Consider the following 26637-nt stretch of genomic DNA (forward strand, 5'->3'; position numbering starts at 1 on the left):
CATGGCTGCCGCTTTCTAAACATCAGTGATTGGTGTTGCGGTTGTGTCTCTGCTTGATGAGCATGAGGGGTGCTCTAGATTAAAGCTGGGGGCAGGGGGGGACACCTTGAGCGTTTCAGACCTTTCAGGGCTGAGCTGATGACCCCAGGAGCCCAAGTCACACCCCTCAGACTCGGGATGTAGGAGTGGGGGCATTTGCTGAGAACTTGGCGAAAGCTTGCTTCAGGTGTGTAAGAAATATGTTGGTGCCGGGAGGTGCGCAGCGCTGGCTGCCTGGGATGCAGGATGGTGCGAGGCGGAGTCTGTAACCTGCTGTGTTCCTCACGGCTGAAATTCAAGCAGGAGAAGCTGTTGGGGATGGCTCAAAGACTGGGGCCATCGTGTGTTGAAGGCCTTTAATTACACCAGGTCACTGTTAAGGGCTTTCTGGCATTCCCAGAGCAAGCCTTGTGTTTGGGAGACATCTGCGTGTTCCTGTTTGCTCTTGTCCGCTGTTACTGCAGCGATCTCTTCACGCCAGAAGGACAGCACAGCATTAGAACACTCAGTATGCTGTTAATTACTGAGGCTGGGAAATGGGTCATAAGATCACAGCATCACAGAACAGTTTGGGCGGGAAGGGAGCATTAAAGGCCATCCAGTCCAACCCCCCTGCCAGGAGCAGGGACATCTCCAACCAGATCAGGTTGCTCAGAGCCCCGTCCAACCTGGCCTGGAATGTTTCCAGGGATGGGGCACCCACCATCTTCTGATGTTGGGGGCTCCAGAGCTGGACGCAGTACTGCGGGGGGTTCAGTACCCCTTGCCCAAGGTACTGGGAGCCCAGTTCACACGAAAGCCGATCACTGAAGTGAGAGTGAGCACCAGCTGTAGAGTTGGAGAACCAGCGAAAGTAAGGAAAGCAGCAGAAGTGTTGGAGGAGCTTGTGGGTGGCCTTTTGGTGGGGCAAGGTGGTGGTAGAATAGTTGCCTGTTACTGTAGACAAACACAGATCAGCAGCTACAAGGACCAGGGACTTTGCAAATTCAGGGCTGAGGCACACCCCAGTTTCCAACATGAGTGGGTTTTTCCTCCCCATGCGCTACTGTGGTTCGGCAGCTGGAGACAAGAGGTTCGGCTTTTGTGGGATCTCCACCTCCTGCAGGAAAATCCCCAGCTGGAAAGTGGGCTGCTGTGGGCCCTGCCCCACTGCAGGATCCCCTGAACCACCTTGAATTGTGTTGCCACTTGACCTTCAGCTGGGAGCCCTGCACTCGACTCCCAAAATGGCCAGGAGCAGAGTGGGCAACGTTCACCTCTGGAGACACCTTCATCCTGCCTGTGAGGAGATGTGCAGATGCAGTAGGCTCTGGTGCTGACCGGGTGAAGGAGGGATCCGTGTTCCTCTGTGCAGCCAGAGCTGTTAGGAAATTGCTTCCTGAGGTGATTGTGAGGAAGGTAGGGATGAATGATGGGCCCTGTTGCAGGAAAGGAGACCAACTGCCTGGTAACGCTGCCTCCCAGAAGGACCCCCCTTCTTCGACACGAGCTCTCTTGCACAGCTGGAGCAGTGGCAGAGCCAGCGTGGGGCTGGGGACGCTCAGGGCCACCCGTGGGCAGCAAATGCAGCAGCTCAGGATTGCTGCCGGTGGGTTCAGCCCTGCTTTGCTGCCCTGTGCTGCAGAGTGGAGCCCACCTTGGTCCAGAGCTTCCCAGGAGCTGCTCACTGGCGTCTCTGGTGGGGGCAGCTGGTGCCAGGGACCATGGTGGGCTGCTCCAGCACTGCGATGACAACAACTTCCCGCTCCTGCCATCTGCTTGCAGATGGCTCTGCCAGGCAGCTATCCAAGCTGAAATTTTCCGTGCCTGCCGTCAGGTTGTGTTTCAGAGAGGCTTTCTGCACGAGGTGGAGAGTGGGAGGGGGGTCAGACGGGGTTAACTGGTGGAAAAGGTTGTTTTCAGGGAATAAAATGCCTGGAGTAGCTCACCATCCGGAGCATTTGGTCAGCACGACTTCAGTGGAGGAAAACTTGCTCAGCCCCCTCACGAAGCTGGGTGGTACGGCACTGCGCACACACGGATATTTTTCCAAGCAGGTGCCTTTGTGTCACTAGAGGGTGACGCCTTCCTACAGAGCTGGCTGTGCCCGTGCCACTGCAGCGGTGGTCTTGCTGGTGACGGCCAGGCTGGGGTCAGACGTGGTGGTCCAAAGGAGCTGTGAAGGATTCCTGTATCTCAGCTGGCTCAGCTCCTTGGTTCGCCCAGCTGCACAGCCCCCATGCTCTCGACCGGTGCCCCAGGAAAGCCTGGTTGGCCTTCGCTCAGAAGTGATGTTTGGGCTGATGACTGCTGGGCCCAGCTTCAGCGCTCAGTAGCCATCAGAAAACCGAATGAGGTGTTAGGAAAGGAGCAGGTAAGAAAATTGAAAACGTTTTGCTGTTGTGACGTCGCTGGTGTACCAGTACCCAAACACAGGTCCCTTCAGCCTGAGAAGGGTGGCAGCAGGAACGGGCTCTGCAAAGGCCCTGGGGACATCAGAGGTCTGGACTCCTCTGTCTGAAAATGAGGTGTCTGAGAGGGGACACGGTAGAGATAAAACGTAGTGAGGGACTGCGCTCCTGTCAAATACAAGAGCTGGGATGTTACAGAAAGCCCCCCCACCTGTAAAAGGCAGGTTTGGGGAGGGGGGGGGGGCAGGCAGCAGGTGACTGTTTGGGCAACTCCTTGCTACAGAGGGGGCTGGAGAAGGAGGAGGTTTCTGTTGGATCAAGAGATGCCGAGGCACTTCTGGAAAAGAAACACCTTTCGACTTGACGATGGCAAGAGGTGACTCCCCTTCCCCAAGCTGCAGGTGCTCGGAGCCAGGCGGAAGCAGGACGCACCTCTGCTCAGGTTTTGAGCTCTTGCCCAGGCACCAGCTTTCTAGGTTGCCCAGAGAGGCGGTGGATGCCCCATCCCTGGAAACGTTCCAGGCCAGGTTGGCTGGGGCTCTGAGCAACCTGATCTGGTTGGAGATGTCCCTGCTCCTGGCAGGGGGGTTGGGCTGGGTGGCCGTTAAAAGTCCCTTCCCACTCAAACTGCTCTGTGATTCTTTGCTCCTGGGCGGCAGGACGGGAGCTGGACAGGCCCATTGAGGAGCTCACCTTCATCCAGCTGCTTTCCCCTGCACCTCTGCTTCCTCGTGACAAACACCTGAGCACGGAGAAGGTCCCTGTGCCTCACAGCGTAGGAGGCAGAGGCAGATTTCCCCTTGGAAGAGCCCAGGAGGAGAGGAGGGGGCTCTCAGCCCTTGGCTCCATCCAGAGCTGCGTCCAGTGGCCAAGATTCGGGTACCTGCTCCATCTTCCACTGGTCCCTTCGGGCGTGGCAGGGCTGCGGCGCCCGAGCCCAGCACCTCGACACCGTGGGGGCCCAGTGGGGTGGGGGGATCCAGCTTCCAGCGACGAGGCCGTGGGGACCGCGACCAACCGGCCACATTGCCAAAAAAATCCGTCACCCCCTCCGCGGGGCCCGGGGGAGGCCCCCGTGTTAACCCCGACTTTTTGCTCCCGGCTCCGGCGGGGAAGGGCAGCGGCCGGGGCTTCCTTTGCGGCACAACCGTCTGCCGCTCCCCGCAGCCGCTGCACCGGGCCCCCGCCCTTCCGCCGGGGCCTGGGAGGCGGAGCCGGGCCGGGAGGCGGTGGCGGCGCGGAGCAGGTGGGGGCCGGGGCCGGGGACGGGTCCAGGAGCGGGGACGGGTCCAGAAGCGGGGCCGCTGGCGGAGCCCGCGGCTGCGCCCACGCAGGTGAGCGGGGCCCGACCGGAGCGGGGCCGGGACCGGGGCGTGGGATGCTCCCACTCGGGGGAACTGGAGCTGGTCGTCCCCGTCCCCCTCCCCCCCCGCGAGAACCGGCATCGCAGTGGGGCCGAGCAGGGGTGAAACTTTCCCCTCTCCCCACGCAGGGATGGATCCGAAGGCTGAACACCCTGGCCCGGGGGTCCCCACCCGTGACCACCTCCTCCAGCACCCCAAACTGGGATGGGATACTCGGTTGCTTGGTGGGCGTCGAGCTCCACGCCCTGCCCGGCTGGTGGGTGCGTGGGGTCGGGAACCCCGATACTGGGACAGTGATGCAGGCGGTGATCGGGGCTGGGGTCGGGGGGTGGGCTCCACCAGCACGCTTGGTGCCAGCAGGCCTGTTGTCCCCCATGGGCCAGCATCATGTCAGCTCGCAGAGGCTTTTCCAGGACCTTTTGACCTCCGAGAGGGATGGACCCCAGCAGCAGGCTGTGCCGAGTGGCAGGAGCCCTCTGAGCAGGACCCGTGGTTTGGGGATGCAGGGAGACACTGGCATGGGGAGGAAGGGGAGAGCATCCCCAAAATGGCAGACCGTGAGGCAGCACCTGATGGTTCCCAGAGCTGGTTCTCTGGCTCTCCTGGCAGCCGGGGCTTGGTCCCAGGGCGCTGGATGTGTTTCCGTCTGCCCGGGGATGCCCACGTCCTCACTGGAGCCGCTCTGGCCTTCCTGCCGCACACCTCCGCGCCACTCCTGGGCTTTCCCGGGGAAGCAGCAAGATGCTGGGAGCGGGGAGATGCTGCCTGGCCCCTTGGTGGGCTCCCGGCACTCCCTGGAGAAGGTCAGGTGGATGTTGAGTAAGGTGGAGGGGAAGCAGCAGACACCTTCCGCAGGGACAGGGCAGCCTGGTTTGGGCTTTAACGCAGCTCTGTTTTACAAAGGAGAACCTGGGAGACGTTGCCTCCCGCCTGGTGCACAAGGACAGGCCCCTGCGCAGGGTGGCTGGCTGTCCCGTGCCACCGCCCTGGACGAGGACGCGCTCCGGCGCTGAGCCCCACAATGGCTGAGGAGCAAGGGACACCTTGAACGTGCCCCGGTGGCTTTTCCAGCCTGTCCCCACTGCCCAATACCTCCCTGCAGCAGGGGATGCTCACATTTTCCTGCTCCTCTGCCAGGGCTCTGGGCAGGGTCTTGCCGCTGTGGACCCCTCACCCTGCCAGAGGGCAGGGCCCACTGTCTCCAGGATGGCAAGATGGCTGCCTCGCTCTGCCGACCTGACCCGCTTCTGCCAGAAACTCAACCGGGTGAAGACCTTGGAGGATGACATGATGGAGACGTCCTTCAACAGATGCCTTTCCACCATCGACTTGACACTGCTGGGCATCGGGGGCATGGTGGGCTCCGGGCTGTACGTCCTCACGGGCACCGTGGCCAAGGAGATCGCCGGCCCCGCCGTCATCATCTCCTTCATCATTGCTGGCTTTGCCTCGCTCCTGGCTGCTCTCTGCTATGCCGAGTTTGGAGCTCGTGTACCCAAGACAGGCTCTGCCTACATGTTCACCTACGTGTCCGTGGGTGAGATCTGGGCCTTCCTCATCGGCTGGAACGTGCTGCTGGAGTACGTGATCGGGGGAGCTGCGGTGGCCAGGGCCTGGAGTGGCTACCTGGACTCCATCTTCAACCACAAGATAAAGAACTTCACCGAGACCCACGTGGGCAGCTGGCAGGTGCCGTTCCTGGCCCGCTACCCTGACTTTCTGGCAGCTGCCATCCTGCTGGTAGCCACCGCCTTCATCTCCTTTGGGGCCAAAGTGTCTTCCTGGCTCAACCACGTCTTCTCGGCCATCAGCATGGGTGTCATCCTCTTCATTCTCGTCATGGGCTTTGTCCTCGCGCAGCCCAAGAACTGGAGTGCCCAGGAGGGTGGCTTTGCCCCATACGGGCTGTCAGGCATCATGGCCGGCACAGCCACCTGCTTCTATGCCTTCGTGGGCTTCGACGTCATCGCAGCCTCCAGTGAAGAGGCCAGGAACCCGCAGCGGGCTGTCCCCAGGGCCATCGCTTTCTCCCTGGGGCTGGCCACCGGGGCCTACATCCTGGTGTCGGTGGTGCTGACGCTGATGGTGCCCTGGCACACACTGGACCCCGACTCTGCCCTGGCAGATGCGTTTTACAGGAGGGGCTACGCCTGGGCGGGGTTCCTGGTGGCAGCTGGCTCCATCTGTGGTGAGTTCAGGCAGTGGTGGTGGGAGCTGCCTGCACTGCTCGCGACGGGGGCTGGGAACCGGGGTGGTTTGGGTCTGATGTGATCCTCCTTCTTCTTCCTCATCCCTCAGCGATGAACACAGTCCTGCTGAGCAACCTCTTTTCCCTGCCGCGCATCGTCTACGCCATGGCGGAGGACGGGCTCTTCTTCCAAGTCTTCTCCCGAGTCCATCCCCGCACACAAGTGCCTGTTGTTGGCATTGTGGTCTTTGGGCTGCTCATGGCCCTGTTAGCCCTTGTCTTTGACCTGGAGGCTCTGGTGCAGTTCCTGTCCATCGGCACACTGCTGGCCTACACCTTTGTGGCCGCAAGCATCATTGTCCTGCGCTTCCAGCAGCAGAAGGTGGACGCCCCTGCGCCAGTGGCTGGTGGCCGGCCCAGCCCCGAGCCCCATGAGGGTCCGTCCACCGGTGAGCTGAAGGAGTATGAGTCCTTCTCCGACAAGCTTCAGCTGGTGGACAGGGACAAGAGCAAAGAGCACCGAGAGCCGGGGCAGCTGAAGGCAGCTTTTGAGCCCTACCTGGAGTTCCTCAGTGACTTCTACCCAGGCGAGGTGGTCACGGTGGCTGTGGTGACCCTGATGGTGTCCGCCATCTGCCTCTGCTCCATCTTGGTGTTCGGCAACACCCACCTCCACCTGCCCACCTGGAGCTACTCCCTGCTGGTGGTCCTCTTCAGCCTGGGCTTCCTGCTCAGCCTCCTCCTCATCTGGGCACACGAGCAGCAGCGTGGCACGCAGACCTTCCAGGTATGCCCAGGGGCCAAGTCCCTCTGCCAGGGTCGGTGGGGTGGGAGCAGCTCTGATGGACCATGGGAGGCCCCAGTCACCCTGGCCTGATGACAGCACTGCAACTGCTGAAGGAGAAGGAGGAGGAAGAGGTGTCAGCAGGCACTGGGTGTGGGGAGGTGCTGGTTCACGTGGTGTCGCTCTGCACAGTCATCGGTCCCTGGGAGAGGACATCCCCAGCAGCTGTCTCCATCCCGCAGGATTGCTCCTGCCCGCCCTGGGCTCCCTCCTCCACATCCCCACAGCCCCCGCTCCCCTCCTGCCTTTGGTCTGCTCTCCAGCTGTGTGGTGGAGCTCTCTTCTTCAGTCTCCAAATCACTTTTGTGCCCTTCCTGCTCCCCCCTCTCTGGTTTCCAGCCCACCCATGCCGCGGTGCGGCTGTGTGGACGGTAACACCGGTGGTCACAACACCTTCCTGCCATGCCCCTGCCCGGGCTCCTCCAGTGAGGACCACGTTGGCCCTGGTTGCGCTGGGGGCTTGTTTGCTCCCTATGACGGTGCCTCTGGGCTGTTTGCAGAGCCCATGCCCACCCTGCCCGCCTGGCTCCCAGCTCCCCAAACTGGCCATTTTTCCTTTTGACTGTCTTTGTCCTGGTGAAGAAAAGGTCGTCTTCAGAAAGCCCAGGGTGAAAGGCACTTTGTCCCTCGTGTTTACCAGTGCTGGCTTTCGTCTCTGTGGTTTTGGGAACGGTCTCACCACCCCCCGGCTCTGTTTCTCCCGCAGATCCCCCTGGTGCCCCTCTCCCCAGCGCTGAGTATCATCCTCAACATCTATCTGATGCTGAAGCTCAGCTCCATGACGTGGCTCCGCTTCGCCGTCTGGCTGCTCGTAGGTGAGTGCTCCCTGGGAAGGCGGCGGCTGCTGCGGGCAGAGGGGCACCGGGCCGGCCTCAGCACCAGCCGGCGGCTTTGGCAGCTCTTTTTCCCCAGTGATGGGTTTATAAACACGTCGCACCCCTTTCTGCCTCCGATTCCCCTTCAGAGATGCGAGCTGAGGTCTCCCAGTGTCTCCCTGGCCCTCTCTCATTCCCAGAGGGTTTTGGTCCTTGAGGAGGGGCACTGGGGGCCGGGGTTGCCCCTTTTGCTCTTTAACATGCTGCAGGATCCTTTTCCACCTGCACGCAGCTGGTTTCCGCCCGGTGAGGTGGCTTGCGCTGCTCCGCTGGGATGCCAGCGCAGCGGTGCCAGCCGCCAGCCCCTGCCCCAGCCGCTGCTCCCCTGTGCCCCGCTGCAGGCCTGCTCGTCTACTTTGGTTACGGCATCTGGCACAGCAAGGAGAACCTGCGGGAGCCTGGGCCGCAGCGCGTCACTGCTCGCTACGTGGTGTTCCCCAGCGGCAGCCTGGAGGAGAGGGTGCAGGCCGTCCAGCCCAGCTCGCAGCCCGCCGCCGGGCTGCCGGATGCCGACACCGAAGATTGCAAGAGATGACACCGCGGGGGGACGGGGGCACCTGGCTGTGGGAGCGTCTGCCTCCCTCCCCATGGCGAGGCCAGAAACCCCCTCTCCTCCTCCCAGTCTCTTCAGCCACAGGGCTGCCAGAGATGTCGAGGATGCTCGCTGTCCCCCACCACCTCCCCGCAGAGCGTGGCGGGGGCTGGCTCCATCCCTTCCTGTCCCCAGCGCTCAGAACCGTGTCTCAGCCCAGCGCCTGGCCTGCTCGCCGGGAGCCACGTCCTCGCCGCCTTCCCCTGGCACACCTGGGCACCGAGCAGCGGATCTCCTTTCTGCTGGCCCGGCCACACAGCCAGGGACGCAGAGGGGTGCAGTGGGGTGCAGAGGGTCCCCAGGGACTGGGGCAGGCAGCCCAGCACTGTTCACCCTGGCTGCAGCCCTGCCTGCAGAAGGAGGCAGCGGCCAAACGTGCGTTTCCGCCGGCATCCCTGCCATCCCGGGGCTGCTCTCTGAACGGCTGGGGCTGAGCAGGGGGCTGAGAGGGGGCTGGGAACAGGACACGAAGAAAGGCTCCTAGCGAATGGCTAGGCAGGTCCCCTGGGAACGCCGGTGGGCGCTGGCACAGCAGAAGCCCAACCACATCTTCCTCGTCGCTGGCATCAGCTCTTTTGGAGGGGCTGGGGGCCGTGCCTGGCTGCAAGGTCCTGTGTGGTCCCACTGGGGCCAGGCTCTTGCCCCAGCCCGTGCTCAGGACCCCAGATTTGTTGCCTTGTTACCCAGAGGTCCCCAGCAGCATCCCCAGACTGGGCTGCCAGGAGCCGGCCCTCCCCCACGCTGCACCCCCGCAGCACAGCCCCAGGGTGAGGGGCTCAGGTGCTCCCATGGTGCCCATCCCAGGCTCTCAGCAACCGAGGACGGGCTCTGCGGGTGCTTTTCGGTGTCCCCTCCCCAGCAAGCATCCTCATGCTCTGTGGCGTCCTGGTGGGGGTCCCCAGCAGCACCGCTGTTGCCCATGGGTAGCCTGAAGTGGAAAGGAAAGTTGTTTTGGTAAGTTTGGAAGAAATACACGGAAAGCAATCAGGTGAGCTCGAGGTTGCTGAACTGCCAGGCTTTGCAGTGTGGACACCCTGCTCCCCGCAGCTGCGCTGGATGCAACGCCGTCCGCATCCTGCGAGGAGCCGGGGACCATGGGCAGGCCAGACCCATTGCTTCTCACTGGCCAGGCCGTGGGGTGGCCCGGAGGGTCCATGGTGGGGTCTCTGTACGACACGCAAGCTCCCCGGTGAACCCCTCTGTCTGCCAGCACTGCTCCGCATCCCGCCTCGCCCCTGCGCTGCGCCGCCGCCGCCTGAGCGGCACGTCCCCGCCGTGCTGTGGCCCTGCTTGACACCTCTGTGTAGTGGCTTGTGAGCGACGGGCTGACTTGGTCACCCGCATAAATACTGGTTCTGTGATGGCTCTGGGTGTCTGTGCTGTGTGTCCCCGTGGGGAAGGTGCTCACTGAGCTGATGCTTGGAAAAGCCCGGAGAGCTTGGGGACAGGGAGAGCTGTGCCACCCGCTGCCACCCTGCAGCCACGTTCCTCCCGCGCTTTGCCAGCGCAGCAGAGCGCAGTGCCCGTGGCGCACAGACCCTGCCGGGGCCGCTCCCGGGCATCCATGCTGGTAGCCCTGCTTCCCAGCCACCAACGCGTGCTTCTGGGGCTGGGCTGGCGCAGCGCCTGGCCGGGGCCACCAGGCAGCACCAAGAGTGGCTTTGCTCCGCTGGTACGGGCATTTCGGTCACGAGGCCGGGCTCCAGACAGGCCCACCGAAACTGGGAGCCCCCCAGGGGCCTGCAGAGCTGTGCAAAGGCAGCCTGGAGCTCGAGCTTTACGGCTACATAAAATAGTCACCAAGACGGGCCTGACCCTTTGTCAAAGCAAGGCTGATGCTGAGCAGCGCGGGGACAGGTTCCCACAGCTGCCGAGGGTACGAGCTGAATGCAGGGAGAACTTGTGAACCAGGGCAAACAATGGGAATTACAGCGTGAGTCACTTGAGGTAACCCGCAGCCACCTCCGGCCACGCTGCTGTCACTCGCTAGGGAAGTCTCCTTCCCGTGATAACCATGTCAGTCTTTATTTTAAAAATTAACCATTCCAGAGCTAGCTGGGGAGGCAGGCAGACTTAACTCTCCTTCTCGACTGTTGGCTTTTAACTTCTGGTATAAGCCCGTTGGCAGCAGCAGAAATGCGAGCAGAAAGAACCACAGTGAGGTATCAGAAGTGAAGGAGCCCAGCGCAGGGCTGGGGAGGAGCAGTCGAAGTCCTGACGGAGCAGGGACAGGGTGAGGTTCCAGACCCTCTTCTGGTCTCCTTGGGAAGAAAGGCAACAGAAACTGCATCGCAAAATACGCCACAGCCCAGCGAGGGCTCTCGGTCAGCATTTTAAACTGGCAAAGACCTAAGAGTTGTCAAATGCAGCTCATAACCATAGACATTTAATCTATTTAAAATGTTAATTTGTAAAAAAAAAAAAAAATGCAGAAGAATTACTGCTGGGCTGCACCATAAAAAGCAACCGTGGATACGGGGCACCCCCAGCACCAGCCTGGGAGAGGCAGGGAGCGATGGGGATGCAGCTGGCAGGGAATTAAAGGATTGAAACATAATTAACGGCAGCCTGGGAAGCAAGCATGCCCTTGCAAGCACGTGTGTGCGTTGTTTTTCTGTTTGGTTTTTTTTTTTTTTTTTTTTTAAATAGGATTATAAATTGGTCTGCTCATCTGTGCCATACACCAGCCTATTGCAGGGACGTGCCCTGCGCAAGCGCAGACCATGTATGAATTGATTTTAAATTGTCTGCCGTTAAGGCACACACAAAAAAAATGGGTTTCTGAGCAGCCATTGCCACCAAGGGAGCCTGCCTACAAGGATTTGTTCCTGAAAAGTGTATCAGCAGGGAAAAAAAATATCCAAACCAAACACCGTCAGCAGTGCTTTAAGATGGCAGCCTGTAATTGTAGGAGAAAAAAAAAATTTAAAAAAAAAAAACAAACCCACCCGTTCCCCTCTCTGTACCCTTCCAGACACCCCGTGTGCAGCTGACAAAACCGCGTTCCGTGGTGGGCAGGGAGGCAGGGAGGCAGCAGCTTGCTGCTTTACCACAGCCGATATTGCACCGATCTGCCATAGGAGCATCTTTCTCCAAATTAGTTTAAAAAAAAAAAAAAATCTTATTTTCTGGGGGCACATGGAAATGGTCTAATCAGCCCAGCGGGACCACGTGGAAATCGCTGTAATTAAAACACATCGGTGAGGTATGTAGCTCAGCGGCATGACGCCGGCACGGGGGCGCCGGGAGCCTGGACGGGCTTTAGGGGCCACGGGGCCTGAGCAGCCCCAGCACACATGTTCTCGGCTGGGCTGAGAGGGTTAGCGGGATTCCTGGCGGATAATCCCCCACTCACAACCTGGGAGCGGGCAGGCAGCAGCCAGGGACAGCGAGAGCCTCAGCAGCGATGCTGCTGGACTGGGAGGACTGGTAGAGGAGCTGGTTTGCTGTGCCCCGGGAGGACAGTTCCCACAAGGCGGGTGCAAGGGGACAAGGAGAAACGCAACAGAAGACCGGGAATAACACGGGATTTGTAGTAGGGAGCAAATCGATGCTACCCACCATCATTTCGACAGTCGAGACGCCAAAGCAGCCTGTGTCCCTTCTCCCCTAGCCCCCAGCCCCAGCTCAGGGAGGGGGTGCACCCAGCCCAGCCCCAGAGGTGGCCAAATGGGACCAAGCCTATTTGAGGCTTCAGGGATGGGCAGGCTCTTGCACGGCAAAGCACAGGGGCGTGGGAGTCGCAGCTGCATCCCGACACGCCCTCAGAGACAGTTTAATCACGGATGCTAGGCTGAAATAAGCAGGCACTGACCCACGGGAGTACTTGAGCCCTGTCAATGCTCCAGGGAGAAAAGGGAAGCCCTGAGCACTGGAAGAGAGCAGTGGGGCTGGCGCCCAGGGGAGAGCAGCTCAATGGCCTAATTAAATCTCTTCCCAGCCTCGTCTTTCTAAATTATCCCTCCTCCTCCCCACCCCAGCTCTGAAAGCAGCACAGAGGAGCTGCAGGGCTCATGTCAGGCTGGCTGTAAGTAATCCTCTCATTATCCCCTGCAATGCGCCCCTCCTCCTCCTGCAGCTACAGCCGGAGGATGAGGAAAGCACCACGCTTCGTCCCCGAGGCGCCCGCAGTGGGGTTTCTGCCCCTTCTGCCAGCCAGAGAAGGGCAGGGCTTTAAAAGATGGCACACACGCTGGGTGCCGGTGTCCCCTCGGAGAGCCGAGTGCCGAGCACAGGGGTATCCAAAGCGTTACAGGAGCGCTCCTGCTCGCGTTTCAGAAGGATTTCAGCAGCCTGTGTCTCAGCCATCCCTGCAACCAGGCTGCTTTGGTCCACAGCTCTTCCCTGTCTCGCCACATGGTGCAGACATTTTCTACCGAGTTGTAGAAGCATTTGCAGGAAGGATGCGGTCCCACCCCAGCAGCAGAGGCTTCCTTCTGACAGCAGACAGGCCAGGCTCCCACCACCTAGCCACAACAGTAAGGAGGATAAATGCCCACCACATATGCAGGAGACAAGGCGAGAAGCAATGGACCTAAACCGTCACGAGGGAGGTTTAGGCAAGAGACTAGAAACCCTTCCTCACAGCGGTGACAGCTTTGCCTGAGAGGTTATGAAACGTCTGTCAGAGGCTGTTGGGAATGGGCTGCAGTGAGCTGCTACTCGTCTGGAGCAAGGATAGCTGGTTTCTCATGGTCCCACCCGCCCGGGCTTCCCTCGCTGGACTGGAAGCAGTTCAGGGCAGCACCAAACCCCGTGGGCCCCGAGCCTGGCTGGGACAAGAGCCAAGACACGTTTGTGCACAGCAGCACGCTCAATATTGTAAAAGGGATGAAAGTGTTCATGAAAAACTTGTGTCGGGCGTGGGGGGAAAGCTAAGAGTTATGCCGCAGGCTCCGCAGCCCAGCCCTGCCTCCAAATAATAATTAGTAGTTACGGTAGCTAAACCTTTTGTGGTCACCTACGTAACTCACACCAGCAGAGTTTCACATGAGATCAGGCCATGAGCTTCCCTGGAGCGTCAATGCTCGTTTTTCAGAAACAATCAGGCAACTGGAGAAGTCCCAGAGCACTGCAGGAAAACAAGCTGGCCGATCCTTCAAAAAGGTGAAGGGGTGCGAGGAAGTTCCAGGCCTCAAAAGGACACTGATCAAAATGAGATCTGCTCAAGACTGAAGGAAAAAAATACCATCAGTGGCAATGAACGCAGATTTGTGTAACCGCTGTGCTTTGGCAGGGTCACGAGCTTGGAAAGGGCCAGCAGTGCTGCTATACTATAGCGCCTTCCGCAAGGCATCCAACCCTACCTGGCAGTTTAGTAATGAAACCAAAAAGGACCAATGTTGAAATAACAATCAGACCAAAAAAAAAAAAACAACAACAAAAAAAGGCTCAGTACTGGAAATGACACCATGAACAGGGACTCAGCAAATCTTCTGACGAGTTATTCCAAGATTAGTTCCTAACCTGTAAGAAAACACAACTGAGTCTGGAGGAAAGAGGAAGAGTGATACCAGCTGGGGAGGCTGTCAGGGAAATAGGGCGTAACTGATATTTCAGTGTAACGGGACTACAGCTCCAGTAGAACTCTCCATGTGTTAATTCCTCATAACCTTTCGTAGCAGCTGTCAAAGCACAACAAATTCCTACAACTCTGCACACAAAACGTCCTGCAGGCTAGCTCCAGCTGCTTTCCCCCCCCTGCTCCTGAAGCTCCCTGGGAGGGCAAATCACAGAATCACAGAACAGTTTGGGTGAGAAGGGACCTGTAACGACCACCCAGTCCAACCCCCCTGCCAGGAGCAGGGACATCTCCAACCAGATCAGGTTGCTCACAGCCCCGGCCAACCTGGCCTGGAATGTTTCCAGGGATGGGGCATCCACCGCCTCTCTGGGCGACCTGTGCCAGTGCTCCACCACCCTCAGTGCAAAACAGCCCTTCCTTATGTCCAGTCTGAATCTACCTCCCTCTATTTTAAAACCATCACCCCTTGTCCTGTCACACCAGGCCCTGCTCAAGAGTCTCTCCCCACCTTTCCTGCAGCCCCCTTTAGGCACTGGGAGCTGCTCTAAGGTCTCCCCAGAGCCTCTTCTTCTCCAGGCTGAGCAGCCCCAGCTCTCCCAGCCTGGCCTCACAGCAGAGCTGCTCCAGCCCTCTCAGCATCTGCGTGGCCTCCTCTGGACCCTCTCCAACTGGTCCATGTCCTTCTGATGTTGGGGGCTCCAGAACTGGACACAGTACTCCAGGTGTGGAGTCTCACCAGAGCAGAGCAGAGGGGCAGAATCCCCTCCCTCGACCTGCTGGCCACGCTGCTGGGGATGCAGCCCAGGACGTGGTTGGCCTTCTGGGCTGTAAGCACCCATTTCTGGCTCATGTTGAGCTTCTCATCCACCAGCACCCCAAGTCCTTCTCCTCAGGGCTGCTCTCAATCCATTCTCCACCCAGCCTGGATTTGTGCCTGGGATTGCCCCAACCCACGTGCAGGACCTTGCACTTGGCCTGGTTGAACTTCATGAGGTTCACCTCATCAAATCCTGCCTGCGCAATCCCAGCTGCGCACAGAGCAGGCCAGTGCTCAGTTTTCCTCATGCTCCCACCAAACTCGCCAGACAAGTGAATTTTCAACACATATATCCCAGTTACATTACCCCATAACACACTGCTGGCTCACCTGGTATTTTCAGGTTCCCAAATGGTACATCAATACATTTATTAAGCTTAATTCTCACAAGAAAAAAAACCACCTAGCTCTGAACTCCAGTGACTAAAGTATCAGCGTATGTGTCAAGGCAGTGGCAAATGGATCTTCTCCAGTAACACCTGCAGGTGAATAAGGACAGACTTGGTGTATAAGAATTCTTCACTCACCTTATTTTTAATGCAATTTTAACTTGCATCTCTTCTTTGCAGATCACAGAAAAGACTACAGGCAAAGAATGTAACAGAAACAATAAGTGGTGACTAAATATTTTTAAATGTCAGTACTTACACTGATTTAAATTAAGCCCCGTAACAGTTTCTGTGTTCGATGCATGAACTTTTCATTTAGAGATCGAGGGGGTGTCAGGATGGTCCTGAAATTTCCAGAAACAACCCATATTTACAGACCTTACAACATGCAAGAGACCTCTTCAAATGGTGTGAACAGACAGGCATGAGTGCAAGGCACAGACATCATTTATTAGATACACAACCGTTAAATAATTTGCACATTTCTAGGACAGACTCCATTAGGTAAGTGATCATTGCATAGACTTATTTTCAAACAAAGTGGCGAAGCCTCATCTTCTGCTGAGAACCAACACTAAGTACAATTTCACTGGGAGGCACATTTATTAGGTAAATGAAATACAAAAGTGAGGAAGGGGATTATAACGCTTCTGTTCTAGAAAAAAAAGCGTAAGGCAAAACGCAGGGCACCAGCCAGCTACTCTGGAAGGAGACTGGCAGAAGGTGTCTTAGATTTTGGCCCCCGCCTTCACAAGCTGCCTCCTCGGAGAGGTGTCACCACTGCCTTACAGGAGAGCACTGCCTGGATATCCCCAGCCCTTATCAGCTGGTGCGTCAGTGAAAGAGGAGATCAAAATCAGCACCCACTGACAAGGCAGGGACAGACCAGGCTCGCCTGGCTGGAGCCACAGCAGCCACGGCACGTGACGTTCCACCAGACAAATGTCCCTGCACACAAAGATGCTGATTAAAAAGGAGCCCCTGGACTCTCATCCATGGGGATGCTCTTGCATGTGCTGGAAGAGACTCAGAGCTGGTCGCAGCAGAAATCTTAATGCAAAAAGACAGAAAAACTTCCAAGTGTCAGCAACAACCAAGTTGCCAATGTTTGCACAGCTCCTGCCTTAGTGCTGCGCTGGCACGTCCTTGTGTCATGGCCTTGGTGAGTGGTTCTGGGGCGTTGGGCAGAGGTGCTGAAGAAGCAGCCCCAAAGAGACTCATGTTAAGCCACTGCGTCCTAAGGAGTTACCCACCACTCTGGGCTGAGTCCAAAGCTCAGCCTTCGACTGACTTTTCGTCTGCAACTTTGTGTTTCCACCATGTCTGAGAAGAAGATTTGGGAAAAGTGTTTTCACAGCATCACACAGCTCTGCAAGGTCTTTGTTCACAGGAATGTCTTACAGGGCAAAATCACTACAGGTAAGTAAGCATGAGGTAGGATTTACCATCCCACAGGAAAGAGGTATTGCAACATATTCTGTGCTCTCTCAACCCAAACACAGAATTCTCACACAAGATTGGCAGATCCAGGGCTGTTAGCCAATGCCACCATGTTATAGGCAGGTATGAGATTCAACAAGCAGCAGCACCCTGCTGCCACGGCAAGAAGCAAAAGAGCTAAAGTGGTGGTGAAGCAACACAGAAATCAAAGGAACTTACGGGTTTTCATGCAAGCTCCTCACTGCACTGCCAAAAGACAGCGAGCTAAAGTGCATAAAGGTGGAAAATGCCCTGTCAAAAACAAGCAAACAAAGACCTGGAGAGAAATTCAGGACAATGCCAGGATGGACAGTAAGCCCAGAAGAACAATCTACAGGAAGAGAAGTTAAAACAGCTGGGGAGGAAGAGGTACAAGGGACAGGCACTGAATGACAGAGGGAGGCTCAACACTTCAGGGATCATCAGCTCTCTCTTGAAGGCAGATGTCTGGATGGTTCGTGGCAAAAGGTCATAAAGAAGAATATCCACCGATTCAACGCTGGTTCCTACAAGACAACCCTTTCCGCTGAGCTCACCATCACAGCCTCCCTACATAGTCCACGGTGACACAGCCAATCCAGAGCGGTGCAAGCCTCCCCATCCTAAAGCAGACCTGTACGCTTCAGTGTGTTCATTTTGCCTTAAATACTATCGATTAAACCTCCACCTTCTGTGAGCAGATCTTGTGCAATCACCTCAGCCATAGTCACTGACATTGTATAAGAGCTAGGCAAGACAAACCCCTCCTCAACAAACAGCTCTGAGTAACTGTCTTCTCTTTTTAGAAATTAAAAGTAGTTGCTAGCTGATTGATCCACACAGAATTAGGTGGAGACAGAGCCTCTGTTCCAGAAGTGATGCTTTTTGGCAGGCCGAGACCTGCCTGGTGACAGAGGGCTGCCTTCTCAGATCTGGCCCTGCTCACAAATGGGGTAGATGTTCCCATGGAAGTTTTTGTACCACGTAAGGGCCATGTAGTTTAATCAGAAACGGGACAGAAATCTTTCCAAAACTATGTGTATTGTCAAAGCAGAGAGCTCAAGCTTCCCAGGGTATTTCCAAATTCACAGGTGGACAGATTCTTCCCAGTGCTCAGCACCTTTGCACTGAGAGCTGAGCCCTTCTTTCTCCACGCTCTGCTGCTGCTCGAAGCTGAGCAACGGCCAGCTCCATGCATTCATGCACCCTGGTGCTGCCGCAAACACACAAAGCGGGGCCTGGGACGGGCATACAGACATATCTGTGTTTTGAAGTTAGGGACCGTTCCCTGTCCTCACCGGGCAGCAACGCCAGAGCCAGAATCCCTCTGGCAGCCCTTTGTCATTCATACACCACACACACAACCTCCTCCCTCCCTTCCCCCTCCTTTCTGGTGTAACACTTACTGGCAAGCCCAGGATCTCTACGCCAGTGCCAGAATTTGCCTGCAGAGCTTTCAGGACCCCGCAGCAGCCTTTGCTCTGCACGGGATTACTGCTCATCTGCAGTCAGAAAAGAAACAGCAGGAGGGTATGTGACATGGGGTTTTTTTTTGTATGATCCTTGATGGTACCAGTGGTCCCCAGTGAGTGAGATACCAGCGCAGTTTACGTCAAGTATCAGCAGCTGCTCTCAAGCAGCCAGCCCAGCACCACGCGCTGTGCCGAGCTGGATGCCACTGCTGCAGGATAGGATGCCATCCACGCTGCAGGACACAGCAGGACAGGCTGCAGTTCGCACAGTGGCAGGGTCACAGAAATCTCTGTTCACTGAGGAAACTGCTGGATATAAGCTCTCTGTGCTAATGCGAGCATAGGACAACCATGGAAGCATGGGAGGAGGCAGGCTGGGGCAAGCAGCCCCCTGATCTTGCCATGGATTTATTCTACGAGGTTCCAGTCCAGGACATATATGCATCAGTGATATTTAAATACGCACAAGAGGCTCCAATACCTTCCTAGGAAAGTTACTCACGTTAACTCTTTTCTGAGTCTTGTTTTCTTTCAGGCCAGCTGCAATGTGCAGAGCTCCTTCCACCAAAACACGGTTCTTGCTGAAGACAGATAAAATGCATGCTTCAGATGCTGAGTTGCAGGTTTTCCACATCCCCGTCGCTCAGGCAAAGGATATGCCACCTGCTTCATCCAGCACTGAAAACACATTACATCCAGAGGAAATTTAGGGCAGCTCCCTGCAACTAAACAATTGTACTGGGGAGGCTGGAAGTGGTGAGGAGTTACCAGATCCCACAGGCTGACAGAGGGGATGCTGACACAGGTCCACGCCCCCCGCAGCGAGGCTGACCATGTTTATTTCCAACAGGTACAGACACAAATATATGCAACACATGCACACAGCTGGCCACACAGATCAACACAGACAGAAACACTCAACATTCACACCTTGTCCCTCTCTTTTCCCATGGTTATTACTCCCCAGAGCACCTGGATCCCTTCCCTCACCCTCGCTTCCTCTCCTAAACATCCCCTAACAGGCCTTGTGGAATCCCCCAAATGCTCTTCCCCCAGGTCCTCCCACATCCCACAGCCACTTGGCAGTGACCCCAAGTTTACAGGAAGGAACTGGGATCTGGGATGGACCAGCAGCGCTAGTATTTTGCAGCACGCCCTCTGCCTTACGCATCTACTGCTCTCTGTAGGTAGGAGATCCAAATGTTTGCTGCAGGTTTTGCCCACCACTGCAAAACGGGAGAAAACGTGCCGCAGGACCGGAGTCTGACTCACCTAATGCTGAGCTCTTCCAGCACATTGTTGGCTTTAGCAGCCTCCCCAAGGCAGCTGCTCCATTGTTGCCAAAGCCGTTGCAGGAAACATCCAGCACCTCGAGGAATATGTTTGCCTGTGATGTGACATAAACACACAACTGAAAATCTCCCTACTAGCTGATAGGGAGAAATATCCTTTCTTCAGACTACAGTCCTTTCTACTGTCCAAAAAGCAGCGGGAGGCTTGCTGCACCAGCACTAGCACGGCACATGTGATTTGCATTGTATGAGAGGTGAAATTCAATTATCTTAGTGGCCCCTTTCAGCCTATGAGGCTGGAAGAGCTGTTTCTTATTTTAATGAGAATCTATTTTCTTTTAGTACAGTAAAAACTGTATATGGAATACAAAAAAGTTCTGTATTGATTTATGAATTGGAAGTGAAATTAAACAATTCAAAATGTTCATTATAGAAATTTTTACTCTAAATAGGGAAAGAACTAGAAATAGAGAAATGAAAACATATGCAATATGCCAAGAGACAATGGATGATTTTACTGTCTTACTTCCAAGGTCTGTATGATCCCAGATCACAGACGGCTGTTGGACAGGCAAGGGCACAAGGCAAACAGCACATCATGGCATTCATGCTCGTTTAAATAGATAAAGCTTCATGTGAGTTCTCAGAATTCAAAAACAGGAGTGAAAACATCTCCTACCCCCAAGCCTTTGGCCAAGGCAGCTGCCCCCTGGCTATGGAAATGGTTCCAGCTGATTTTAAGTTCCTTTAATGCAATGTTTTCTGCTATTGCTGTTCCAACCATTTCACCTAAGAAAAAAAAATACATGAAGCCAAACAGTTTAAGAGTTAAAAGGATTAAGTTTAAGAGTTAAAAGGAAGCTCAGGTTAGTTTAGGTATTTCTTTGCAACCATCTGTATTACCTCTAGGCAGGCAATTAAAACTACAATATGTTATTTTCTTCCATACCTCACTTACCAGAAGCTGCCAGACAATAAAGTGAGACTGCCGCATCACAAAGCCAGGGTCTGCTGCTCACGCATGGAGATCCGAGTGGAGATCTGACCACGCAGGCTCATTATCCAGCCTGATGCAACTCTGAAAACTGAAAGTGGACACCGAGCAACCAGATAGCTTCACGCAGTCTCTCACCCTTCCCCAGCTCTGGCCTCCAGCCAGCTGAAGCCTGCTCCTCTGCTCAGCTGGCAGAGAAGCCAGCTCTGCTGTCCCCTTAACCCCTCCCAGAACTCCTGTGCCATTATAAAATCTGAACAGGTTTCCTCAGCAAGCGTTCTGCCAGTTTCCAAGGGGGCAGGAAAGAAATGAGGCTGTGCAACCAGCACAGAAGAAAAGGAAGCCATCGCCATGCTTGAAGACCAGAAGCCTAGGGAGAGCTGTTTGACTGTAAAGGCAGCAGGAGGTGAGCAGGATAGAGGTGGAGAGAAAAGCAGCCATTGCAGACTTCAAAAGTAAAAATTAGGAAAAAAAGCGGAATAAATCTGCGAAGGAACCAAGTGAATGGCTAGTGTGTTCCTGGTGGCGAGAAGAGATGAGTATTATGGATGTTTTGTCTCTTGTGAGCCAGAGAAGCCCACTGAAGACATAGAGGATCTTTGTCCTGGTGTCAGCAGGGATGGAGTTAATTTTCCTCTCCGTAGCCGGTGTGTTTTGGATTTCATGTGTGAAGAATGTTGATAAAAACACTCTGCTGATACGAGTTGTTGTTAATGAGACCAAGGACACTGTTGGGCTTTCCAAGTCTCATTAAAGTCTCATTAACGTGCAGATGCCAGAAGCTGGGCAAAAGACAGACAGAATAATTGATCCAAACTGGCCAAAGAGAGCATTCCATGCCATAAACGTCATGCTCAGTGTATAAGTGGGGGTTGCCCATGGGAGGGGGCATTCTTTTCGGGCATTCTTTTCTGGCATCCATTCCATTTGGGTATCCATTCGGGCACCCTTGGCATCCTTTTCTTCTCTCTTGCTTGCTGGCATCGTTCCCTCTCCCTTGCTGGCTTGCTCTGCCCCCTTTGCTTGCTGCTCGGTGTTGTTCCTGTGATCGCTGCTCGGGACGGGCTGCATCAGTCATTCGGACATCGGGTGGTGAGAAATTGTACACTGTTCATTTTGTATATTTTGTATATATTAATCTCCTTACATCCTGTTAGCTTTGTAGTTTTTAGTATTTTAAGTAAACTGTTTTTATCTCAACCCACGAGTTTTCCTTTCCTCCCAATTTCTCTCCCCCGTCCCACTGGGTAGGGGGAGGGTGAGTGAGAAACTGTGTGGTGATCTGGGCTAAACCACCAGAGTCTTCAAGGAGGAGGCTACAGCAGGTGAGACGTGTGATGATTAAGGGTTATGAAGCTGAATGGAGAGAAGATGGTGGATTTTTCATGAAAGACACAACCAGGGGAGAATGTGGATCTGACAGACAGGATGGGATGCAGCACAGGACAGTAAAAATTCAGTATCTCCCTTTTTGAATGTGTACCATCACAAAGACTGTTGGAAGTAGAGGAATTTGCAGCACAGTTGTAAGGTGAGACCAGGAGTAAGGAGAAGATCTGTGAATCTTCATCCTGGAGACAGTAGCAGAACACACGGCTGGGGCTGCCCAAGGACAGCTGTAGGTGGAGAAGATGAAGCGTGTGCTGGTAAGGTGCAAAAAGGAGATGAGCATAAAGGCTGAAAAGTCCAGGATGAGAAAGGATATCACGAAGAGCGTTCTGCAGAAGTGGACAGTCAGGAAGAAAGGATGGGGGAGTTCAGCCCAGCACAAGTGCACCTGGTGAAACCAGTACAGACTAAGGCCCAGAGAGCAATAACCAGAATTCATCACATCACACTGCATCACAGCAGCACTGTGATGCAAGGATGTATCAATTAAATAACAGTGTGCTTAACAATCAAGAGCCCAAGAAAAAGCAGTACGCATTAAAAAGGTTGAGACCAACAGGAACATGGAACAGAAACAGCCAAAGTCATTAGCAAAGGAAGTCTCCAAACCACAAGCTGTCCAGCTGTCAAAGTATCAGGGAAGCACAACCGCCTGCTTGTTCCGCTCTCACGCCCTCCCCTTGGCACCTGCAATCATCTCTTGGTGACAGGGAGCTAGACAGAAGGACTGCTGGCAAACTCCATTCTGCTTTTTTTTTTCCCTGCTGTTATTAATAATTTTACACACCTATGAAAACTGAAATAATGATCAAGAAAAAAAGCAAATGATAGTTCAGTGAAAGGAAGACCATCAGAACTTGGGAACTGGGAAGAACAGGGGAAAGAAACAGAAGAGGTAAAGCTTGCAATGCTGTAAGAAAAGGCAGAAAATGAAGATGAACAAATGATGATAGCTTCACACTGGTTTTGCCTACAAAGAGCCAAAAATCGTTTTCAGGAAACCGAAAACATTAACCAAACCTGCTCTCCAAAGGTCTGAGGCAGGCAAGCAACTCACTAAGCTGCATTGCTAACTGCCACAGCACCTCTCTGTGCAAGGTGCAGAGAGAGCACTTTACCTGCTTTGTCACCAAACATGTTGTCACTCAGATCCAGAATTTCCATTTTTCTGTTTGTTGCGATGGCATCTGCTAAATGCTTTGCTGCATGATCATCAAATTCATTTCCTAAGAGCTGGAGGGACACAACTGTAGTGTTTTCTAGAAGCACAGCAGAAAAGGCCTTAGCTCCTTCAATGCCTAATTTGTTGTCAGATAGATCCACAGCTAGGGAAAGAAAAAAACATCATCAGCTCATAAAATGACATCAGCACCTGCCCTCTTCGCTGCAATGACAGAAGTAGTGCCAGACTGGTAAAACAAGAATAGTGAACCTGGTATAACACAGTATTTCAGTAGGAACAACAGAACTTAATTTTTGAATTCACAACCTGTCCCCAAGATAGGCTCATCCACATTTTGCCACATGAATACAGGACATGAGACAAAAGTGCTCCTTCCACATCAGTGCTTCCCACTCCAGGCACAACTCACGCTCAGCTAAGTTATACCGAGTTTCTTGGTTCCTCGTCATGGCTTGAAAAGAAAAGAGTGTCGGCAGGGAGAGACAGCAAAGGTAAATGTAGAGCAGGAATGGATGTGAAGACAGATGCTGAGACCCAAATACAAAAGCATGAACTTCTCTGCCCACCTACACAGAGAATGAATTTTCCTAGCACAGAAGTAACAAAGCCCTAAACCTCTAATACTGAATCCAGCCACTAGAGAACAAAAATAAGGAAATCCCACGTTAACGGGGGTTTCACAGCACAGAACGTGTCCCCTTCATCCACGATGACTTCCCCACAAAGCCTGTGGGTTGCCTTCATTACACGAGAGCTGTGTTCTCAGCTGCCTAAACTGCCTCTGTTCTTTGTGGATAAAAGATATCCTTCAGTGCAGCAACCAGCACAACTTACTGCGAAATTCTGGCTGTAGCCCAGCAGAGGCCTGGAGACTCAGACATTGAAACAGAAGGTTAACGCAAGTGCTGCAAAATGTGACACGGAGACAGGAGAGGGGCTCCATGCGGACCTGCCTGGGTCTCTGCTCTGCGAACTTCACACAGAAGCACAGCACAGGGACTCCCAGATTGTCTCTGCACATAACGACCTCAGGATTGGCAGGGCTTGTTAGTGCTTGTGGGTACCTGCTGACACAACCAGCTGCATGCCGCTGAACTGCCTTCACTGCACCTCAGCTCTGCAGAGCCAGCGCAGGGCCCTGCCAAGTGTAACCCACAGCCCTGATAACCTCTCTCCGTATAACCGGGAATTGCTACTTAAATTATGAAAGGCAAGAAAATCAACCCTGGAAAAGGAGCGACAAAAACCATGATCTCTAGACACAACGCCGCCTGACTGAGACTTGAATTCAGGAAGTGCTGCTCTGCTGCTGCTCCCTGTAGTATCTGTAGCCTAATACATGTGAAATGTCCCTGGGCATAGCAGATGTGTGCTGCTGCTAGGACAGAGGCTTGCAGATTCGCTCTAGATGGGATTCTCTTCCACCTGTCCCTACTTAGAAGCCCCATTTTCTCAGATGTCAATCGTGGAAATTCAATTAGAAAGCCTTAAACATTATTAACCACAACTTCTGAACAGTCTGACTTTCAGGTGGATGTCTCTGATCCACAATCAAAGCAAACTCACTCTTTCCCTTGGCTTTTCAGCAGCTTCACAGGAATAACATTGGGCTGACTCCAGTTAGTGGCACCCTAACTTCACAAAAGTAAATGCTACAAAAACAAGTGGAGAAAGCTGATGAAGCAGCACAGTTTTAAACACTCACTGTTCAAACAGCACCCCAGTTCTGGTACCCTTTTCACACACACAGAGTCACTATGACAGCAAGACTAGTTAAATCCACAAAGAAGCCAGCACAATTTCCTCCTCTACAGCAATGCATCTACCAAAGAACGGCAGTCTGGAGACTACAAACCTGAAACGCAGCAGTTTTCTTTCAGCATCTCTGCAATTGCAGCTGTCCCTTCTCCCTGCAGCCAGTTGTCACTCAGGTCTAACTTGAGGACAAAGGTATCGACCATCAAGGAAAGAGCTAAAGCCTTGGAACCCTGCAACAACAAAAAAAACCAACCAGCCCACAACTGGTAATTTACAGTTTCACTGGGTTCACAAAGCTCTTCTGAATGTTTCTGTTTCAGCTCCCCTTAGCCTGGCAGGGCTTGGGGGGATTTCACAAAGCAATCAATGGAATTGTGCAAAAAGACCCCTTCCAAAATCATTTAAAGCGAGGCTGGAAAAGCAAACACTGAATATGGCCTAAGTTCAAGAGATTTAATTTCACTTATGTTACTCAAAAATTCATTTCCACTTCCATTAAAAATACTTCTGCTGTCTATCTCACGATGTAGAGGAAAAGGGAAAGGTTCTGACCCACCACGCCTGATGATGTCCCTCTCCAGACATTGCTTCTCCCTGGCAGTCTGTGAGCTCAGCCATCATAAACGCCCCTTCGGTTCACTTATGGCTGCTCTGAATCCTGACCGCAACATTTAAGAAGCTTCTATTGTGCCAACATCCCAGTCTGTTTCACGGGGAATTCTCAATTTCAAAAATATTTAGAATTAAACAGAAGTATGGCAATGACTTCATTATTGTTCAACAGATACTGCAAAATCTAATTATTTTCTTCAGCCTTGGATGTCAGATGCAGGAAAATTACCTGGAAGGGACCTCAGAGAGCTACTCCAGGTAAAATAAAACTTAACAGAACAAAACGGTTTAGCACCAAAAATTAGTATGAAAGGCTACGCCCTTTTCATAGTCCAAACAACACATTTCCAAAATGCCATGCCCACTGAAAACAGCTTTCAAGAGTGGGACTACCTGACACTAACCAGCGTGTGAACATACAAAAGGTTTATGATTTCTTCCTAAAAATATTAATTTAAAAAATGTGGAGTACCCCAGGCAAAATTCGCAACCCAAGGGGGAAGAGAGGTAATGACACATCTGCACATCCCACCTTCCTGCCTTCCCTCCCGCGCCCATGCAAGAACACAACTCCCATGCCCAAGCCCTGCAAAACAACCTGCTGACAGATCCCCACCGCTTGCCAAACACCAGACCTCGTGAGGAGCGCGGCTGGCCGCTGTACCTGCACTGCCAGCAAGGCAGGCAGGAAACAGCCCGGGACGTGTTCTTGACATAAAACTAGGGCTGCTCTGAAACCTGGCGGAGTTACAACAGCACCTGCGTTGGTGGGAAGGACAGAACGGTCAGTGCCGAGGTCGGGCTGTTGGCACTGGTTTCTGGTTCCGGCGAGGGCCCACCACTAAGCGTGACCGCAGGGTGACGGAGGGGCAGCCCTGGCCGGCTGGCGGGGTTCGCAGCCCCTCTGCTGGCCCGGCGCCCTGCGGCGGGTGACCCTCACGCAAGGTGACGGTGGTGCCGCCCCTCACCCGCGGGCCCAGGCCGCGGTGCCGCAGGCTGAGCGCGGGGCCGCCGTGTGCCGCAGCAGGCCGGAGGCTGGGGTCACGCCAGGTACCGGCTCTCTCCCGCCGGGCCGTCGCCTCCTCCTCGCCTGCGGGGAAAAAGCGGTGGGGAGAGCTTCGCCAGGTGCTCCCACGAAGCCTCGGCGGCCGCCGCCGTTGTTGATACTGTGCCGCCACCGCCACAGCGGGGCCGCGGCCCAGGCCAGGCCAGGCCAGGCCGCTGCCTCCCGGGCCCAGCGGGACAAGCCTGGCGTTCCCCTGCACCCGCCCCGAGGACACCGCCCGCGGAGGCCGGGCCGGAGCCAATCCCGACCCGCGGGGTCCCTTCACGCCGCACCTGAGCTCCCCATGTTCGGTCCGCACCGGTCCCGCCGCCGCCACCGCCCCCGCCGCCACCTTCGCCCCCAGCCCGCCGCGCTGCTGCCATGGCGACGGGGCGGGGCGGGGCACGGAGGG

The 26637-nt window shown here is 54.7% G+C and overlaps 2 protein-coding genes across 11 annotated transcripts; one reads left to right on the forward strand and one right to left on the reverse strand.

Annotated features, from left to right (window-relative positions):
- The first annotated feature begins 2216 nt into the window (after positions 1–2216).
- On the forward strand, positions 2217–8765 carry SLC7A4 (solute carrier family 7 member 4). Of its 2 annotated transcripts, none has more exons than XM_086761347.1 (5): positions 2217–2392; positions 4931–5981; positions 6092–6768; positions 7532–7640; positions 8042–8765. In XM_086761347.1, the coding sequence occupies exons 1-5, from the start codon at positions 2258–2260 to the stop codon at positions 8233–8235; spliced, it is 2166 nt and encodes a 721-aa protein (XP_086617473.1). In that variant the 5' UTR covers positions 2217–2257; the 3' UTR covers positions 8236–8765. The 2 variants fall into 2 exon arrangements, with proteins under 2 accessions (XP_086617473.1, XP_086617475.1); XM_086761349.1 differs by lacking the exon at positions 2217–2392 and adding an exon at positions 3662–3763.
- Positions 8766–11994: 3229 nt separating this feature from the next.
- Positions 11995–26594, reverse strand: LOC147598661 (uncharacterized). Of its 9 annotated transcripts, none has more exons than XR_015260389.1 (10): positions 26519–26594; positions 25121–26270; positions 24666–24798; positions 22746–22952; positions 19225–19339; positions 18455–18533; positions 17887–17982; positions 14964–15112; positions 12895–13463; positions 11995–12758 (listed from the first exon to the last, which is right to left on the reverse strand). XR_015260389.1 is itself a non-coding variant. In XM_086761129.1 (9 exons), exons 3-9 carry the CDS (start codon positions 25187–25189, stop codon positions 16757–16759), a joined length of 993 nt encoding a protein of 330 aa, XP_086617255.1. In that variant the 5' UTR covers positions 25190–25288; positions 25816–26270; positions 26519–26594; the 3' UTR covers positions 16150–16756. The 9 variants fall into 9 exon arrangements, 7 of the variants coding, with proteins under 7 accessions (XP_086617259.1, XP_086617255.1, XP_086617257.1 ...); XR_015260388.1 differs by having other exon boundaries at positions 12895–13598; XM_086761129.1 differs by lacking the exons at positions 11995–12758; positions 12895–13463; positions 14964–15112 and adding an exon at positions 16150–17046 and having other exon boundaries at positions 17883–17982; positions 25121–25288; positions 25816–26270.
- Positions 26595–26637: the final 43 nt, after the last annotated feature.

The sequence above is a fragment of the Chlamydotis macqueenii genome, chromosome 17 (assembly GCF_036417535.1).
Source record: "Chlamydotis macqueenii isolate bChlMac1 chromosome 17, bChlMac1.mat, whole genome shotgun sequence".
In the NCBI taxonomy this organism is placed as follows: domain Eukaryota; kingdom Metazoa; phylum Chordata; class Aves; order Otidiformes; family Otididae; genus Chlamydotis; species Chlamydotis macqueenii.

Coding starts and splice junctions, on each gene's coding strand:
- LOC147598661 (XM_086761129.1), bottom strand. CDS start 25,189: ATGATGGCTGAGCTCACAGACTGCCAGGGAGAAGCAATGTCTGGAGAG. Junction 19,340..22,745: donor CATGTTTGGTGACAAAGCAG/GTAAAGTGCTCT, acceptor GTCACATCACAG/GCAAACATATTCCTCGAGGT. Junction 17,983..18,454: donor AGACTCAGAAAAGAGTTAAC/GTGAGTAACTTT, acceptor TTCTGACTGCAG/ATGAGCAGTAATCCCGTGCA.
- SLC7A4 (XM_086761347.1), top strand. CDS start 2,258: ATGCTCTCGACCGGTGCCCCAGGAAAGCCTGGTTGGCCTTCGCTCAGA. Junction 2,393..4,930: donor AGGTGTTAGGAAAGGAGCAG/GTAAGAAAATTG, acceptor CTCCTCTGCCAG/GGCTCTGGGCAGGGTCTTGC. Junction 5,982..6,091: donor GGCAGCTGGCTCCATCTGTG/GTGAGTTCAGGC, acceptor CTCATCCCTCAG/CGATGAACACAGTCCTGCTG.